This window comes from Aphidius gifuensis, linkage group LG2, assembly GCF_014905175.1.
Source record: "Aphidius gifuensis isolate YNYX2018 linkage group LG2, ASM1490517v1, whole genome shotgun sequence".
Lineage (NCBI taxonomy): Eukaryota > Metazoa > Arthropoda > Insecta > Hymenoptera > Braconidae > Aphidius > Aphidius gifuensis.
The window spans coordinates 9,737,230-9,754,929 of NC_057789.1; the positions used below are offsets into that span (position 1 = coordinate 9,737,230).

A 17,700-nucleotide genomic window follows, 5' to 3' on the forward strand; every position below is an offset into this window, starting at 1 on the left:
TGACACCTGATATTTGTTGAAGAGCATCTTCTGGACAATTTGTTAGTATATAAGAAACAACTAATAGTATATTTAATATTATCAGAATCTTGGTATTTTTCATGTGCTTCTTTGGCATATGGATGCATCATGTTGTAATAATATTGTTGACAGTACAATATAATTATTGCTTAATAATCAATCTTCCATTTTCTCCATTTTGTTGTTGTTAAAAGTCCAATAAATTAAATTATCTTCTGAAAAACTGTCTACTGGATCTGGTAAATCATCAACACTGTCAGGATCAAATTTACCTGGTTCTTCAAGTATATCAACTGATGAAATAATTAATTCTTCAAGTTCATATTTGCATGTTAATATTAAATAATAATTATTTATAATTGCATATGTTAATGCTGTTTCAGCTAGTAATCTTGCTAGACCATATCCTTGATGATTTTTTGGTACATTTATTGATTTCATCTAGTATGTTTTTATTTTTTTTTATACAGCAATACAGCACGTTCATTATTTGATAATTTTATGTAAAATAATTGACGATTTTCATTGTGAATTTTGTAAATTAAAGATAACTTTATATTTATAATTTTAGAATTAAATTTAATAACTTCCAAAGTTAATGTTTTAAGTTCGATTAAAAATTGCTTATAAGATGTACATATTGCTCATGAACGATCAATTAAGTATCATTGACCCATATAATGTTGATTTATGGATTAAAATTTTAGAAAATAAGAATGCATTTAATTTAGCAAACAAATTTAAAAATTTATACTCAAACCAATCGTGAAATTACTCAGTAGATTTCATTTTGTGAAATTGAATTTATTGTGATTTTCTATTCAGTGGTTTAAAATTAGCGAACATTATTGATCTCATATTCATGATTCCCATATTTTTGATTCAACCAAAACAGAAATGCTTAGTGAGATTATTGAAGAGTGTTATTTAAACCAAAATATGTGTGAAATTATTTACAATATTTATAATTTAATCTGTATATATTGTTATTATATTTTTCCAAATTGCAATATTATAACTTCATAAGTGACAATTGTACCGACCAGCTGAAATAATAATATTTAGTTTTTATGATAAAATACAATATATGAAAATAATTATATAATTTTTTATGATGAATTAATAACTTACAGCCAGCATGAACTTTCGGGTAATTGAAAAAAACTTCATTCCTGTCAATGTGACTTCATCGGTTGTTAATTGGAAGTGAAGACGATCAGTCTTAAAAAATTAATAATTGATTAAAAACATAAATGAACACTAGTAAAAATATAATTTATCAAAGTGTATTTAAAATTAAAACAACAATTTTACGGGGGGTCATTCAAGTCTCAATTCAGGGTGACTTTATGACTACAAAACGACCATGGAAGTCAAAACGGCTGTATAAATACAAATGACTACATATGACTACGTTCCAACTACACTTCAGCATAATTACAGAAATTTAATAAAAATAATAATTATCGATAACAAGTTAAATAAGAATTGTTGTTAATAAAGAAATTAATAAATAATGATAAATATTAAACATATTTTCTTTCACCATAATAATAATTGATTCGAGGGCAAATAATAATAATCAAGATAATATTTTTTCTTATTTTTTTTAATTTAAAAAATAATGAAAATTTAGTACTTGAAAATTTTCAATATATATAATTCAATACATAATCAATAAAGTATTAAAAATTTTATCACAAAAGTATGATTTGATTTCAAAGAAATCAAGTTCAGAATTTTCACAAGTTGAAACTGTTCAAACTAATTATAAGTACGGATTTAGGTATATACAGAGTGAATCAGCCCAGAGGTGCTATTCTTGGTTCCGTATTGCGGGAGTTATTGCGGGTTCCGCAATAACGATTCGCCGACGAGAAATGTTTGTCGCGATAGAAAAACATGAAAGCGCTTGTTGTTAATTGCTTTCATGTGAAGCTGCCATAGTGGTATGCAAATATAAAAATAAGGTAAAACCTTTTTGTGACGAACCGGGTGACACTATGACTACATTCATGAATGACCCTTCGCAAATTTACTTACTTCAAGGGTCCTTGAAAGACAACAATAAATTTTTGGTAAAATAATTGTACTCTGATTGTGAATTCTAGCTGCTGAAAGTGTAACAGCGAGTGTTCTTCCAACAACAAGTATGAATGACATAAAATAATAAACATAAGCCAGGTCTTCATTTGTGTTTATGCTGAAATAATAAGAAGTTTGTTTATGAAAAAACCATTTGATAAGAATTATTATTACTTACAAAATTCCATTAAACAATTGAATGAAAATAAAATATAAATTTGTAAAATACGACAAGAGTATCAATGGAGAAAGTGCATTATCGGTTTCTTTTACCAAACTACTCAATAATGCATATTTTTTTCTACACTGATGCCAATTAATTGCATCATATCCTCGTTTACCGAGTGAATTTATCACTGATTCATTTAGATGATTATATCTTTCAGCCAAACCAGTTGCCACCTGGATATAGAACGTCAATTTATCATTTAAATAATTTGATTTTTAGTTAAAAATTATACATAAACTTACGATGACGATAAAAATGTCTGTAAAATTCCAGATAATCGTTGAGACTTCATTGGCAACAAACAAATATAAAATGACCACAAATCGGGAAAAAGCTAATAAAAAAAAGTAATAAAATAAGTGTATATATTTTTTTTCAATATAAGCTTTTGAAATTCATAACTCATAAGTACATGTATATAAATATTTGTACAAAAAATAAATTGTTTTCGTTGTAAACTTTTGTTTTTTTCAAATATACTACTTACAAATCTCGGAAAACTGTTGAACAGTTTTTAAATTATAAGCTTCTGCACATCGATTGTATGCTAGAAATAAAATTGTAGTAATATTTTGACCTGTCATAATTCTTATATAACATAAAACGTGTTCAATGATGGCAAATCCCATTATTATCAATAATATTATCATAAACTTGTAACGAAGCTGTAGGTTTTTATCAGCAAAACTATATAAAAATTATACAAAAATAAACATCAATTAATTTTTTCACATATAATTATTATATAAAAGTTTACAAACCTCTGTAATTTATATTCTGTTATTGTCCATTTTTGCTGAAGTTTTATCCATATTGGACACATAAGAAAAAAGCATGAAGCTCCAATCAATGAGTTACCAAAATAAAACATCATTGACACTTCGACTAGAAGAAAAAAAAAATATATACATCCATTGATTATTAAAATATGATGGACTGTAATTAAATATATAACTATAATACCAAGAAATTCTGAACGATTTTCTTGAAATTTTTCGATAAGTTTTATGAACGTAGCCAGAAGCATAAATAAATTTGTCATAATAATGAAAAAACTATACAATACTTTAAGCGATTTAATTTCAAAAGTCATCTTTCTTGAAAAATCATTAGAAATTCCTTCAATCGGAAAAAGTCCAAATAATTGACCAAATTTAAGTATGGGTTTAATATCCTCGACAAAACTGTCAAGATCCTGTAAAAAAAATTTTTTAAATAAAATTGACAGATAAATAAATAATAAACAATGAAAAATTTTAAGACTTATATCCTTACGCTTAATTTTGAAATGTGTGGAATGTGATCCAGGGTTTGAATTGTGTTAATCTTTTGTTTTCTTTTTTTAAGATTATCACTTATTGTTTCAAAATTTCTAACAGTGTTAAAATCCATAGTGTGTTGTTGATTAAAAAACGAAAAAACATATATTTTTTATGAGTGCAAAATAGTTCAATAGTTCACAAACGACTGTCATTATTTTTTTCAAAGTTATTATATAAGTGTTTTGATGCGCACCGTCGATCGAACATTTAAAATATTTAATACCACCAATGTTTAAATAAACATACAAGAAAAAATGATGAAAAACTAATAATAATATATACTCTTGTAAAATAAAGGAATGATTTATAATCTCACGAGCACAGTTATGTATAGTAATCATCACGCTATCTGATTATTATCTGCATCTGACAATGAAATATTATTTAGCATGATTCTGAAACGAACGCATACTTAATACTCGATCAAATAATTATAAATTATTCCTATTAAACTGAAATCAATGATTGAATGGCTTATGCACAAAAACATAATTTTAAACATTCTCAGTCAATCTAAAAAAAGTAAAATTCAATTCACAATATACTTTTGATTAAATATTGCTAAAAACATCAATTGAGTATAATATTCAGTTTATTTTCTTAAATAAAATTTAATTCAAAATATAATTTTAGTGTTCACTTATTGAAATACAAATTAAAAAAAAAAAAAATCATTCTATAGATTATAATTCTATATATAATTATGAAGGCAAGACCGTAAATTTATTTCGACTTAATCTAAAAAAATGAATAATAAATAAATATATTATTTTATTTAGAGAAATAAATATATATTCATATTTTGTTGATTCGTTTTTATAATTATATATAGGTATATATATATATATTATATTATATATATTATCTGTTTTTCTAATTGTTATCAATTTTAGATAATAAAAAAATTAAATGTGGAATAATAAAATATCAAGCTCTTAGAATGAGTATAGGTGATCAAGTTTCAATCTCATCCAATGGGATATTCTTGGAATATTGTGTTAAGACGTTGATTCAGTCCAATCGAGACGAAAGCCCATTAGACCAACCCAGCACTCATGAGTCGCAACGGAAAAAATAAAACGACAATTAGTAATTACTAATTTTTATTATACAAACAAAAATGAATATCATCAAAGAAAAAAATATATCGAAACTCACATTTTCACGTTCTATAGTAAAAATATTCTTCCTTCTTTTATAAAAATATTATCCCATCAGTCCTATATAGTTTTATGCCGGAGTAATTTCTCCAGAATCAGCGAAAATGGAGTAATGCTATGGAAAAACAATGATTCAACCAGGGATAGTTTCAATTTACAATTATAATAAATTTAAAACTAACATAGATCGTCACAAGGAATAAGTCAAAATGGAAACAATCAATGAAAAAAGTCATTTGAAATTTTCCATGAAAACAAAGTGATAAAGATTATGTTATAATGAGTATAAAATCATATTATCGATTAAATTGAGTTAATTATTATTGAGTACTATACACATCTAACGTGTTTTGATAATGATCATTATTGTTTTTTTTTACATTGTATTTTCCTTTCTAAAGGTTAGTTGTAATTTATTAAAGTTGTTATCTCGTCTGTTGTTCGAGTGTGTTGACAATAGAACAATTACATTAATTTTTTTGTCTGATGATGTTTTTAATTCATTTAGTCAAAAAAAATACTCGTATAGGCTCGTGCCTACGAAATAAATCAATAATTATGTAAAAAATTACAATTTCAATTACTTGCAATTTCAATCAGCTAATTTAAAAAAAAAGATTAAAATTCAAAATTTATGTTATTTGCATTAATAAATAAATTGTTATTATGCCATTTAGTGTTGCCGCGATACGATACGATACGATTATCCAGTCAAATTATCGTATCGTATCGTATCGTGATTATCGTCTATCGCGGCAACACTAATGCCATTATTTTATTCAAAATATAATTTTATTGAAACACCTCTACAACAAATGATTCGATTATTTTTCAATATTATGAGTTACAATATATAGAGTTCATTTTGAATTCTATTTTTCCAAACAAGTCTAATAATATTATCATTTGAAAATTAAACACTATAAATTATCAAGTCCATATGGTTGTTTTATTCTAATTATATTAGCTCGATATTTTCTCCATAACTTTCAGCCACTAATTGTAAAACAACGTAAAGTAAGCCAGATGATGGAATACTACCTGCCTAAAGTTGATAATTTAATATAACTATTTTTATAATTTAAAAAGAAAAAAAAATCATAGAAAGATTAGTTTTACCATTGGATAGTGGTATGAATTTGACTATGGATATCGATTTGATAAATCATCACTTATATTTCCATAAAATGAAAATAAATTTACCACTTGGTGAAAACCATATTGCTGGGTTCCATGAACCTAAAATATATTATTCATTTTTAAAATATTATTTCAGTTTCGATCAACGAAGTTGTTACGAACTTACCACTCGCTGTTGGGTTATTTACACCATTGAAAATTAAATTTTCAACACCATTATTTGTTATTTGATAGAAACCTTCTTATTGTTCAATTTCTGCAGGATTGATATCTATGGACGATAAAATATATTATTTTTATGAACAACTACTATTCCATTTCCTATTGTGGTGTTCATGTTGCATACTGATGAATCACTGAATTATCGACAATCAACAATGATTCATTGCTAATTATTGAAAAAAAATATAAATAATATGTCTATGAAAAAACATCATTTAATAAATAACAATGTTATATAATAAATTAATATGTTTTTAAAAATTTAATATTTTAAACTTACATCCTTTACTTTTTTTGATAGTTAGATGTATTCTTCATATGGTGAAATTTCATAATCATCATAATCTTCAAGTTGATTTATCTAAAAATAAAAAAACATCAAACACGAAATAAGAATTGAATGGTTTACCAATTAACTACTATCGGTGACGTGGTGAAAAGATAAAAAATCAAATACAACGAAAATAACAATATAATTAACTAAAAATATATGACTCATAACTTATGAGTCGTACGTTATATTAGAAAAAAAATAAATTAATTAATATTAAAGTTAAAAAAATAACAAAAAATAGAAAAACAATTCCTAGTAAATGATAAAAAACAAAAAAATACATATAACAAGAAGTAGAAAAAAAGCCAGTTTATTTTCGTATACATATAATATTCATGTCAATAATCAATTAATCGTTTTTTAAATAAATAAAATTTATTGAATTATTAATACTTTTTTATGTTGATATTTTTTACGTTCATATTTTTTAGCCCCGTTTGATTACAGATCAGTCGAATTTATTTCATTGTGAGTACTAGATCTCTCTATATCAATAATCATCCACTTATAAAGATTGAAATTATTTAATTTTCTTTAATAAGGGCTATTAATTAGACTTCATATAGACTTTATTACATTTTCTTTTCTTTATTATTAAAATAAAAATTATATTATTATTATAATATAAGAGATATTTACGAGAATGGAGCGTTTATTGGTGATGTTGTTGTTGTTGTTGTTCTTTTCGTTATCAATTGTGTCTGGTAAGTTTAACGTGTCAAATAAACATTTCATCATAATAAATCATACATATAAATATTAATTATATATAATTTTTTAAAAGGTGAAAATAAAAGTTTGTCAAATGACTATGACACCACTGAAGAATCCATAACAGTCTATTTAAAACCTTATAAAGAAGAAGTACTTCAATGTAAGATTCAAGTAGAAACAAATGAACCTGGATATTATGATTTTTATCCACTGTATGATAAAAATGGACCAATTGATCGTTTTAGAATGTTCAAGTATATTGGTAAAAAAGATAACAGCTGCTCGTTTATTATATATCAAAAACATTATCTGTTCAAACATTATTTTAATGAATATGATCCATTCAGAGGAAAATGGACAATCATTGAAAAATATTCATGTGATAAATCATTTTGGAATATTGCAACCTTTGTTTATGATTTGAAGAGAGATGGTTGTTACAGAGAATATAATATTTTTTTTAATCCCAGAACTGATGTTGAACGTATGTCAATGACTTGGACTTCGACCAAAATTATAAGAAAAGCTTCATATGATAATAGAACATTAACAGTTTTTGTACAATCAGAAGGACAACCATTATCCATTTGTAATTTAAAAATGGGATTTAAGTGGTTTGATCTCAAGAGAAATAATACTATCATTTATAATAAATACACGTCATATTCATCATCAGCTAAATCAGGAATTGAATATATTGGATTAAATGATAATAGTTGCTCTGTACGAATTCATCTTGATGTTTTAAATACACAAAATGAAGAAAATGATATTTTAAATCAATATTGGTACTTTACTGCCATGCATGATGATTACAAGGGAGAATATTCAATATATTCTTTTTATATGAATTCAAAAAGTTGGTGGATTGATCATCATTATTCTAAAGTTTTTTTGAGAAACAAATTTTTTACGTCAACAGATGTACAACATTATTAATTTTTAATGTCTTTATTTTTTTTTTTAAATAAATAAAAAAAACAATTTAATTTATAATTTATTTACTTTATGATTTTTATTTTTAACTAAATTATTATTATTTTCTATTTTAATCATTTATATAGGCTATCAACGTCTTCATCATGTTATTATTTGGCCAGGTATCACGACGTATTAATTTTGATGATTTTTTTTTTCGAAATCGTTATTGGTACGATACGGGGAAATTTACGGGAAATACGGGGACACTTACGGGTTTCACACACCATGTAATCAGTCCTACACACACGATGGTGGCTATGTTTACCGTAAATTTTTCGTGACCTGTATAAATGTCCCCGTAAATTCCCCTGTATTCGGTGCCAATAGCGTTACCGTTTTTTTTACGACTTTTATTTAATCTATACAACTAATTATTTTCCATTGATTGAATAAAATTAATGGAATAAAAATTGTTCGAATTTTGCTTATGTTTATTCAAACAAAAAACACATTAAAAAATTAAAGTACATTTTTTTTTAATGATGATAATGGCACATTAAATTTTTTTTATCTATTCATGTAAACTGCTGATTGTTCGTCGTTTAGCATATTTCTGTTTAAAAAAAAATAAATAAAAACAATAATAGATTATTAATCGAATTAATAAATTAAAAAGATAAAAAACTTAATTAATTTACCAGAAAAATTGTTACTCAAAGTATAAGTGCTTTCCGTGTGACATCAATATCACCAAAAAAATCTACCTTTGAGTAACATGAATTTGCTGATTTTATATAAATTTCACCTATTTTTAATTTATTCAAATCAAACACCTGCAGTAATTCATAAAATTTATATATTAAAACTATTGAAATTTTCAGTTCATTTGATAGAAAACAAAAAATTATATTTACTTGATATGTTTGTGCGTATACACCAGGCCAAGTTGGTAATTTAATTTTCAACAATTTTTCATTTTGACAGTCATATAAACTGTATATTTTGAGTCTAATAATTTTTTAGTCATGTATCCAATTTTTTTACGATCACAATAAGAATACATTTCTTACATAAAAAAAAGCACAAATTTAAGTAAATTAATAGATTAATTATTTTACAATAAAATAATTTTCAGTTAGTACATTTTTTTTACATCAGAATCTCGGCTTCTTATGATTTGAAAAATGTCTTTGGCATTTTTGTCATGAACTTTTGTTAAAATATGGGGAACAACAATCCCTAATTTTAATATTTTTATGTTTTTATTTAGCTTTTTCCATTCGATTCACTTATTGAATACACAATTTCTTGATTTTTATTTCTAATGATACAATTTTTTTATAATGTCCTTTTTTTTCAAAACTTAAATGTAGCTTTTTACATGCCGTGAGATGTTTCATATCATTTTTTTTTTCTATAATCATAACAAAATCTCGTTAATAAATGTTGAAAAAAAAAAAAAAACTAAATAAAATATCACATGAAATGGCTTCGGTAAAAATAAATAATTATATAAAAAAAAAAAAATTTCAATGATAAAAATGGATGGTGACTCAGGCAGACAAATATATTTTTTTTTTTTTTTTGTAAAACAATCATGTCATTATAGACAAAACCACTGACTAATCACCCGTGATAAATTTCTTTTTTTTTTTTATTTCAGGCAGTGGTCAGTCACGTATCGACAAAACAAAAAAAAAAAAATACTCAGCTCTTATCTAAACTCCACAATAATAAGTCCAAAAGAAAAATATAAAAAATGAAATAAAAATAATCACAGGTGATTAAAATTTTTTTTTTTTTTAAAACAAATTTAAAAATAAATAATATATAATTTAGTTATTTATAAATATCATCTTGATATAAAAATGCTGTAACACTCTCGAGATATAAACCATAATTTTTTAAATACCTGCAGTATTTTCCTAATAAAAAATTATGCATTAATATGATTTCGATTTCTTTAACAATGTTAGTTAGTCAGCAATATGTTTTTTGAAATTTTGGATTCATTCAAACATTGTATCGAAATTGGCCATTTAAAGAACCAATAGTTCAAGCAATTAAAGATGAATATTCTTATTTCAATTGGAATGAGATTTTTAGCAACCATATAATCACCGTGCCATATTTTTGTCATTGTTGTTACACAAGAATGAATAAAAAAATGAAATACAGGTTCTATTGATACAAATATTGGTACGTTTTTTCCATCTGCCTTAATTGATGATGATTCATAACTATTTGTATCAGCTATATATGTTAATTTTGATAATACATTTAACAAAAATACAAAATTTTCGTTACCTTTCAATATATCCAATTTACCACTGATATTTTCACCAATTATGTTTTTGTTGCAATATAATAAGCTGTCAAGATATTATTTGCTAATAAATTACCTGCTCTGTCTTCATTAACAACACTCATATTTACTGCCAGACTGAGGATACCGTGAAAAGTTGAAAAAATAAATTTGCCATCTGTACATCCACGTTTCAATGATTCTGGTTCTTTTTCAACTTCATCAAAAATTATTTTCAACTTATCAAAAGAGTTGTTGGATTCTCTAAACCCTTTTAATGTTTAACTTGAATAGCCAAATCATTTATTTTCTTTTCTTCATTTGTAAACAAATATGATAAAATTTTGTATTTTTCATTTTAAAAATGTTGAAAAAATGTGATTTTTCTTTTTCTCACTTGCATTTATTTTTAAATTAGGTAAATGAATATTAATAAAATTTTTGTGGAAATAAATATTGTTAAATTGTTGTTAGATTTTAATGTTGTTGACAGTTTTGGTTTTTTTTTTTTTCTTTTTTTTCCACCGATTCATAAGATAAGAAAATTAAAAAAAGCCACAAACACGTTATCATGAGACACGTATTAGAAAAATGTTTCTGTCTATCTATTGAAAAAAATATCCGATTGATGCCAATGAAAAAAAGAAATATTTATTTAAAATTAATTTATGGAATCATGATTGTTGCTTGAAAATATTGATTATTTATGTTAATTGCATAGCATCAAAATTTTAAATAAATGATGAACAAATATTAATTAAATTAAACACGATTTAAGCTCAGTTTAAATTCAATTTTTGATGTCAGCTGGTTTTTTTTTTTATTTCATTAATTACTGAGACCTAAATGAATGCCGATATTAATTTTACATCAATTTATTTCTAATATATGTATTTTTGTGTGTATATGTAATTAATTATGATCATCGTTAAAATTATAAATAATTTTTTGTTAAAATGACGTATTCAGAGAAAAAAAAAAAAAAACCAGAAACTTCTAGAATGCACGATGGTACGAGTGCTCTGATTGGCTGAAGAGCACGTACACGTGACTTGATGACGACACTTTGACAAGGTGGGCATAGGTGTGGTGGCTATTTTTCCCACTCAAGCCGACCACCACACCGCGGCTATAAAAGTCCCGAAAACTTTTCTAAGGCATCAGTCTTCGACCGTCAATCATCCACGTCAGGTAACTAATTTATTACTAATTTATTACTAATTAATCACCACGAGTCATTTATTTTATATACTGTCTTATTTTATTTCTATAATTATTTTATATATACGTTCGTTTGGCCAATTTTATTTTGTAAATTGAATTGATATTAATACAATAATATAATTAATAAATATATGACAAAATTACAATGACAATATTAATTGTCCAAAGTCTACGGTATTTTGTATTATTGTTATTTTGTGTATTGAATTTACAATAGAATCAAAATGTCAATGCCACAGTATTGTTTCTCTCAGTGAATAATTTAAAACAGTCTTATTAAATAATTGGGGGTGTTAACATCAAGGTTGAGGCTGCATCTGACTTTAATATGTATATTTTAATTAAATCTACAGAGGCATTTAGACATTTGATATGAGAAACAAATCAATCATCATAATAATTTAAAAATATATATTAAAATAATTATAAATTATTTATACGTGTTCATCATTTTTATTTTCTATTAATAATATAATGACACATTGTTGACCTGCGTCATTAGAAAGATAAGAAAATATTTTTGGTTTTTTATCATATGGTGATAAATATGCCAGATGATGAAATACATATATAATCATGTATACATATTTATAATATTAGTATTGAAAATTTGTTGTCTGAATTCAGTGCTGTGGCCCTCGCTGTGAGGGACGTGAGCGACCCTCGGATTATGCTCTATTCCACGAGGGCCACGGCACTGAATTCAGACATTGTTAAAACGGATTTTCATGAAAAATTTAAGCTGTTAAATAGGTTGATTATTTTGTGTACGTGTCGCCAGACAGGTGTGTCACACAATCAATTGCCTCAGGCGAATTTAAATTTCAAATATAATTATTTTGATTTCTAATTAATAAAATAAATAAAAAAATATATTTTTATAAAGTGTAACAAAAATAACTAATCTATGAAAATATCTATTTTATTTTTAAAGTTGATTGAAAATATATATATATATATATATATATATATTGTTTTCATAAAATAATTATTTTCGTCACACTTTATAAATATATATTTTTTTATTTTATTTTATTTTTTATTCGTGATGATTAATTAATTTATTTTGTATACTTTTTATGTTTCAGATTTGTAAACTGATTATCCTATAATTTCCAAGATATATTTTAATATATTTTAAAAATTAAAATTTAAAATGAATTCCAAAATTTTCATGTTGGCTGTTGGTTTAGCAGTTTTTGCATTACGTAAGTTATTTTTATTTAATTTTTTATTTTTTTTATTTGTATTGTTTGTGTACATTTCTTCTAAAAAATTAAAATATTTTTTGGATTGTGTCTTTTAAAAAACATGTTCTAATATTTTTTTATTTTTTTCTGTTGTTAGTTGGCAGCATCGAGGGAATGCCACAACCAGCAGATTCTGGAGCTGCTCTTGCAACTACTAAATCTGATTCAGCTGCTACACCTTCTGCAACTACTAAATCTGATTCAAATGCTACAACTCTTGCACCTACTAAAAGTGGTTCAGATGCTACAACTACTGCAACTCCTGCAGAGGAGCCATCAAAATTTTGGACATTTATTAAATGGACTGTTGGTATTCTTATTCTCGTCGCAGTTCTTGTTGGAGTTGGCTATGCTTTGATTAAATTCAAAGTTATCAAATGCTAAATTTTGACATTATAAACACTTTTTTTTCAATTTTAATAATTTCTAGACTCAATTGTTGTCATAAATTATGTTTACTAACTAACACGTATTTTTAATCAATTTCAAGTATAAACTAACCACTCAAATTTTATGGTATAAAATGTATTTAAATAAGACCATATTTTTCTTTTAATAAATTGTAATTTCTTTCAAGAATTTTTAAATCAATTTGTATAATAATCAGTTGTAGTTTTTTTTATTCATAATTGATATGAAAGTCATCATCGATTGATTTTTATATCAATTTTCCACCTTTTTACTTGTAAACAAAAATTCTCGTTTCAGCTGATAAAGTGTTGTACCACTTATTCAATATGGATTATTTGAAACAACCTCATCACAGTCACACAATAAAAATATTCACACAACAGTTTTTGTTATATTTATATGAGGATGAAAAAATGACCAGATATAGTTTTATTATGTATAAAAAAAATAATATTTGTAGATAAAATTATTGAAATTGATAAAATTCTTAATACGAAATGCATATCTGACTGATGTGAACAATTCCCAAACTAATCAAATTCTTGCAACAAACAAAATGCATGCTTAATAAAATTCAATACATTTGTGATTTGAGTAGTTAAACTAGAAGCTGTCATAAGCCTTACTTGAGTATTTTATACCATTTTAAATTAAAATAAATAAAAAATAATATTTGATCCTGACAGTTATTGTTTTTAAATTTAAATTTAAAATCATATTATTTTTTTATAAATATAAAAAAAATGTTGTGTGAATATTTTTGTTGTGTGACTTTTAATGAGGTTTTCATATTAATTTAATTATTTTTAAATATAAATATATTATTAAATTCAAGTGACAAAAACATTCTTATCATTATAAAAAACTAAATAAAATATTTTAAAAAACAATGATATATATAATTGAAATAATAAAATGAAAAATCCAGACTGTTACTCAGTTATTTCTACATTATTAAATTTACAGCTAAAATGTTAGCTAATGTAAAGATAGTGTGATGGGTCATCCATTGCTTCTCATAGTCATTGTCAATATATTTTTTCAATTATCATTTACGTAGTCAGTTCAGAGTCTAGGTTTTTTTTCTGGTGCATAAAAATCATTGATTTTTTGGAGGTGCTGTTGTCGTTGAATCCAATATATGTATTTATTATTTAACCCCCTTACCTCCTCTGATTTGATTAATTCATTGACATCAAGTTTTTTTCTGCTGTTAAACAAAATGAAACTTTGCCACTTTGACCTGTTTTTTTAGTGTTATCATAATTATCTGGAAATTCTATCAGCCTCATTACTATCAGCATCATCAGCAAATATACTTGAATTTGCATTTCTATTGTAAGCATATTGATTATTGTAATAATCATTATAATCATCATCATCATTATCATAGTCATCAGCATCACGTGAATATCCACTATAATAATTTCCATAATTTTCAGCATAATTACCACCATGGCCATAGTTGATGTTGTTGTTGTTAAATCCATTAAAATCACTGGACCAATTTGGTCCTGGCTGTTGATGATGAATCATTGATGATAATTATGATGTTGTTGTTGTTGTTGTTGATATTGTTGTTGATATTGATGCTGATGTTGATGATAATGTTGTTGTGGTGGTGGTCTATTTTGATTGTAATAAGGACCAGATGGTTGATATTGTTGTCCAGGATAATAACCACCAGGATAATTTCCACCACCACCGTATCCTCCTCTTCCCAAACGTAATTTGTTTTTTTTATGTGCCAAAAAATTACCTAATTTATTGACAAGACCTTGATTTGGTGTAACATGAAGATTAACAAATGGTTTAACAACTTTTTCACCATAATCATCTTTTCCAACTTTAAGAGCTAGCAATGGATTAACTGATACTAAACCAAGATTGATTCCATTAGCACCATTAGCACCTCCACCTCCGTATCCTCGATATGGATTCAATGGAGGATTTTCACCATAAGGATTGATTGGATATCTACCACTACCACCACCATTGCCATCTTGGGGTAGACCAAAACTAACACCCCAGGTTGGTTTGACATCTAAATTCGGACGATTGAAACCTTCAAGCAAGCGCCGAAATAACAGTCACATTTGCCACATACTTGAGATTCAAGATCCAGGGTTTTTATACTATTTCATGGCTTTTTTATTTTTTTTGTGATGTGTTAAACGAAATATATTTTAGCATGATGAATACCTGGACCTCTTCTCCTTTTTATGTCACTGGAAGCTGTTGGACAGCTATCTTTACATATTTTTTATGTTTATTTATTATTCATTGTTACCCTTATTTATTAAATTTTCTTTTTTTAACATGTTATCCTCAGTTATGATTAAATACTCAAATTGAAAATTTGTTATTAGAAAAAATAAACAAACAAATTTTTTGTTTATTTATTTTTTTCAATAAATTTATTCTGTAATAATGGTTTAGGATTAATGCAAAAAAATTGTTAAATATAATTATACGGAAATTAGTAAATACAATGCAAAAATATTGTTGTATATTTATTAATTTTTATGTGCAAGATAACAAATTTTTAATTGCAGCATAAAGTTATCACGACTGTAAAACTTTGCTGAGAAAATTTAATATAAAAATTATGGCTATCATTACATTATGCGAAGTTTTTAATAAACATTATAGTATTTTAATTGTTTAAAAGATTTGAATAACAAATTAAAAAATTAAAAAAACAAATAAACAAATTTTATTGATGAATAATTAATTTGTTTATTTATTTTTTTTAAAATAAATATTAAATGAAATGAAAATAATTTTAATTTTTCAATCAATATAAATATGCTTATCTTTACATGATCTATTATTGACAATTCAGAAATTATTTGTCTGTTTTTTTTTTTCTTTTTATAAACAAATAATTTAATTTTTTAATGCATGTAACAATAGTGTTTTTCTATTTTGTTGAAGTTTAAGTAATTTATGAAGACATGTCGTTACATCATAAATTTGTGCAGAATTTTTTTGATAATTTTCATAAAAATACTGAACAACTTCGATAAAGTTTTTTAATGTTTTTTCCCATCGTAAGGCATTTGAAGGTCCGACAAAATCATTTTCCTTATATTCAAGAAATGAATTTTCACGATTTTCTTCAACTGCACGTTCCAGATAATTAAGTGTTTCGTCAAAAAGCTCTTTTATATAATAATTTCCCCCGAAGGGTCGTGGATCATCAACCCATTTAATTGGCCAATGACTTTCACAAGCTTCACAACGACAAACAAAATTATATAAGCTATCTAATTTTTGCCGACGATCAGCACGTGTACTTTTAAGAAAGTAAAAACATAATTATCATAAATTTGATCATTTTTTTTGATTGGAATGGGATTTTTAGCAACCATATAATCACCGTGCCATATTTTTGTCATTGTTGTTACACAAGAATGATTGAAAAAATGAAACACAGGTTCTATTGATACAAATATTGGTACGTTTATTCCTTTTGAGTTGACTGATGATGATTCATGACTACTTGTATCAGCTATATACGTTAATTTTGATAATACATTTATCAAAAATACAAAATTTTCGTTATCTTTCAATATATCCAATTTACCACTGATATTTTCACCAATTATATTTGTTTTTGTTGCAATATGATAAGCTGTCAAGATATTATTTGCTAATAAATTACCTTCTTTGTCTTCACTAAAACTCATATTTGCTGCCAGACTGAGGATACCACGAAAAGTTGAAAAAATAAATTTGTCATCTGTACATCCACGTTTCAATGATTCTGGTTCTTTTTCAACTTCATCAAAAATTATTTTCAACTCATCAAGAGAGTTGTTGGATTCTCTAAACCCTTTTATTAGTAATTGTAAATCCAAAAGGAAACTAGTATCATCACTGTAATTTAAAATTGTTTCAATTATTGGACATTCATAATCATGAAACTCAAACATTGCTTTAGAACGACAACCAGATGAACAAAACATAACTTTCTGCATTTTTCACATAGTATACTTGACCATGTTTGTTTACGACAATACCAACAATGATTATATCTCATTGATGGATATAAAACTGCTGCATATGGTTTCTGTACCAACAATGTTTCACCTGGTTTAATGTCTCGTGTTGCCACAATATGTCTTCCATATTTTTCATAGTTAATTGTAATTGCATCAGATGCACCAAGAATATCTAGATTTTCATTTTTTAATTCTACCATTGATGGATGTTCATTATATGTTACTTTATAATACGTTGGATCAAATGTTGTTTTATTTTCTTGAAGAGCAATTTTACGTTCCATCAAATCACGTGATTGAGCTTCTATGTTTTTTACAAATTTTCGTGCATTTAAAAATGCCTCTTTAATTAAAG

General features: G+C 25.3%; 1 protein-coding gene across 1 annotated transcript; it reads left to right on the forward strand.

Annotated features, from left to right (window-relative positions):
- Positions 1–11,625: 11,625 nt before the first annotated feature.
- On the forward strand, positions 11,626–13,422 carry LOC122849055. Its single transcript, XM_044147581.1, has 3 exons — positions 11,626–11,644; positions 12,766–12,885; positions 13,025–13,422. Exons 2-3 carry the CDS (start codon positions 12,834–12,836, stop codon positions 13,309–13,311), a joined length of 339 nt encoding a protein of 112 aa, XP_044003516.1. The 5' UTR covers positions 11,626–11,644; positions 12,766–12,833; the 3' UTR covers positions 13,312–13,422.
- The last annotated feature ends 4,278 nt before the right edge of the window (positions 13,423–17,700 follow it).

Bases quoted from the DNA above. Each gene is read 5' to 3' on its own strand.
- LOC122849055 (XM_044147581.1), top strand. From the start codon at position 12,834: ATGAATTCCAAAATTTTCATGTTGGCTGTTGGTTTAGCAGTTTTTGCA. The intron at 12,886-13,024 runs GTAAGTTATTTT...TTCTGTTGTTAG, and splicing joins TTTAGCAGTTTTTGCATTAC to TTGGCAGCATCGAGGGAATG.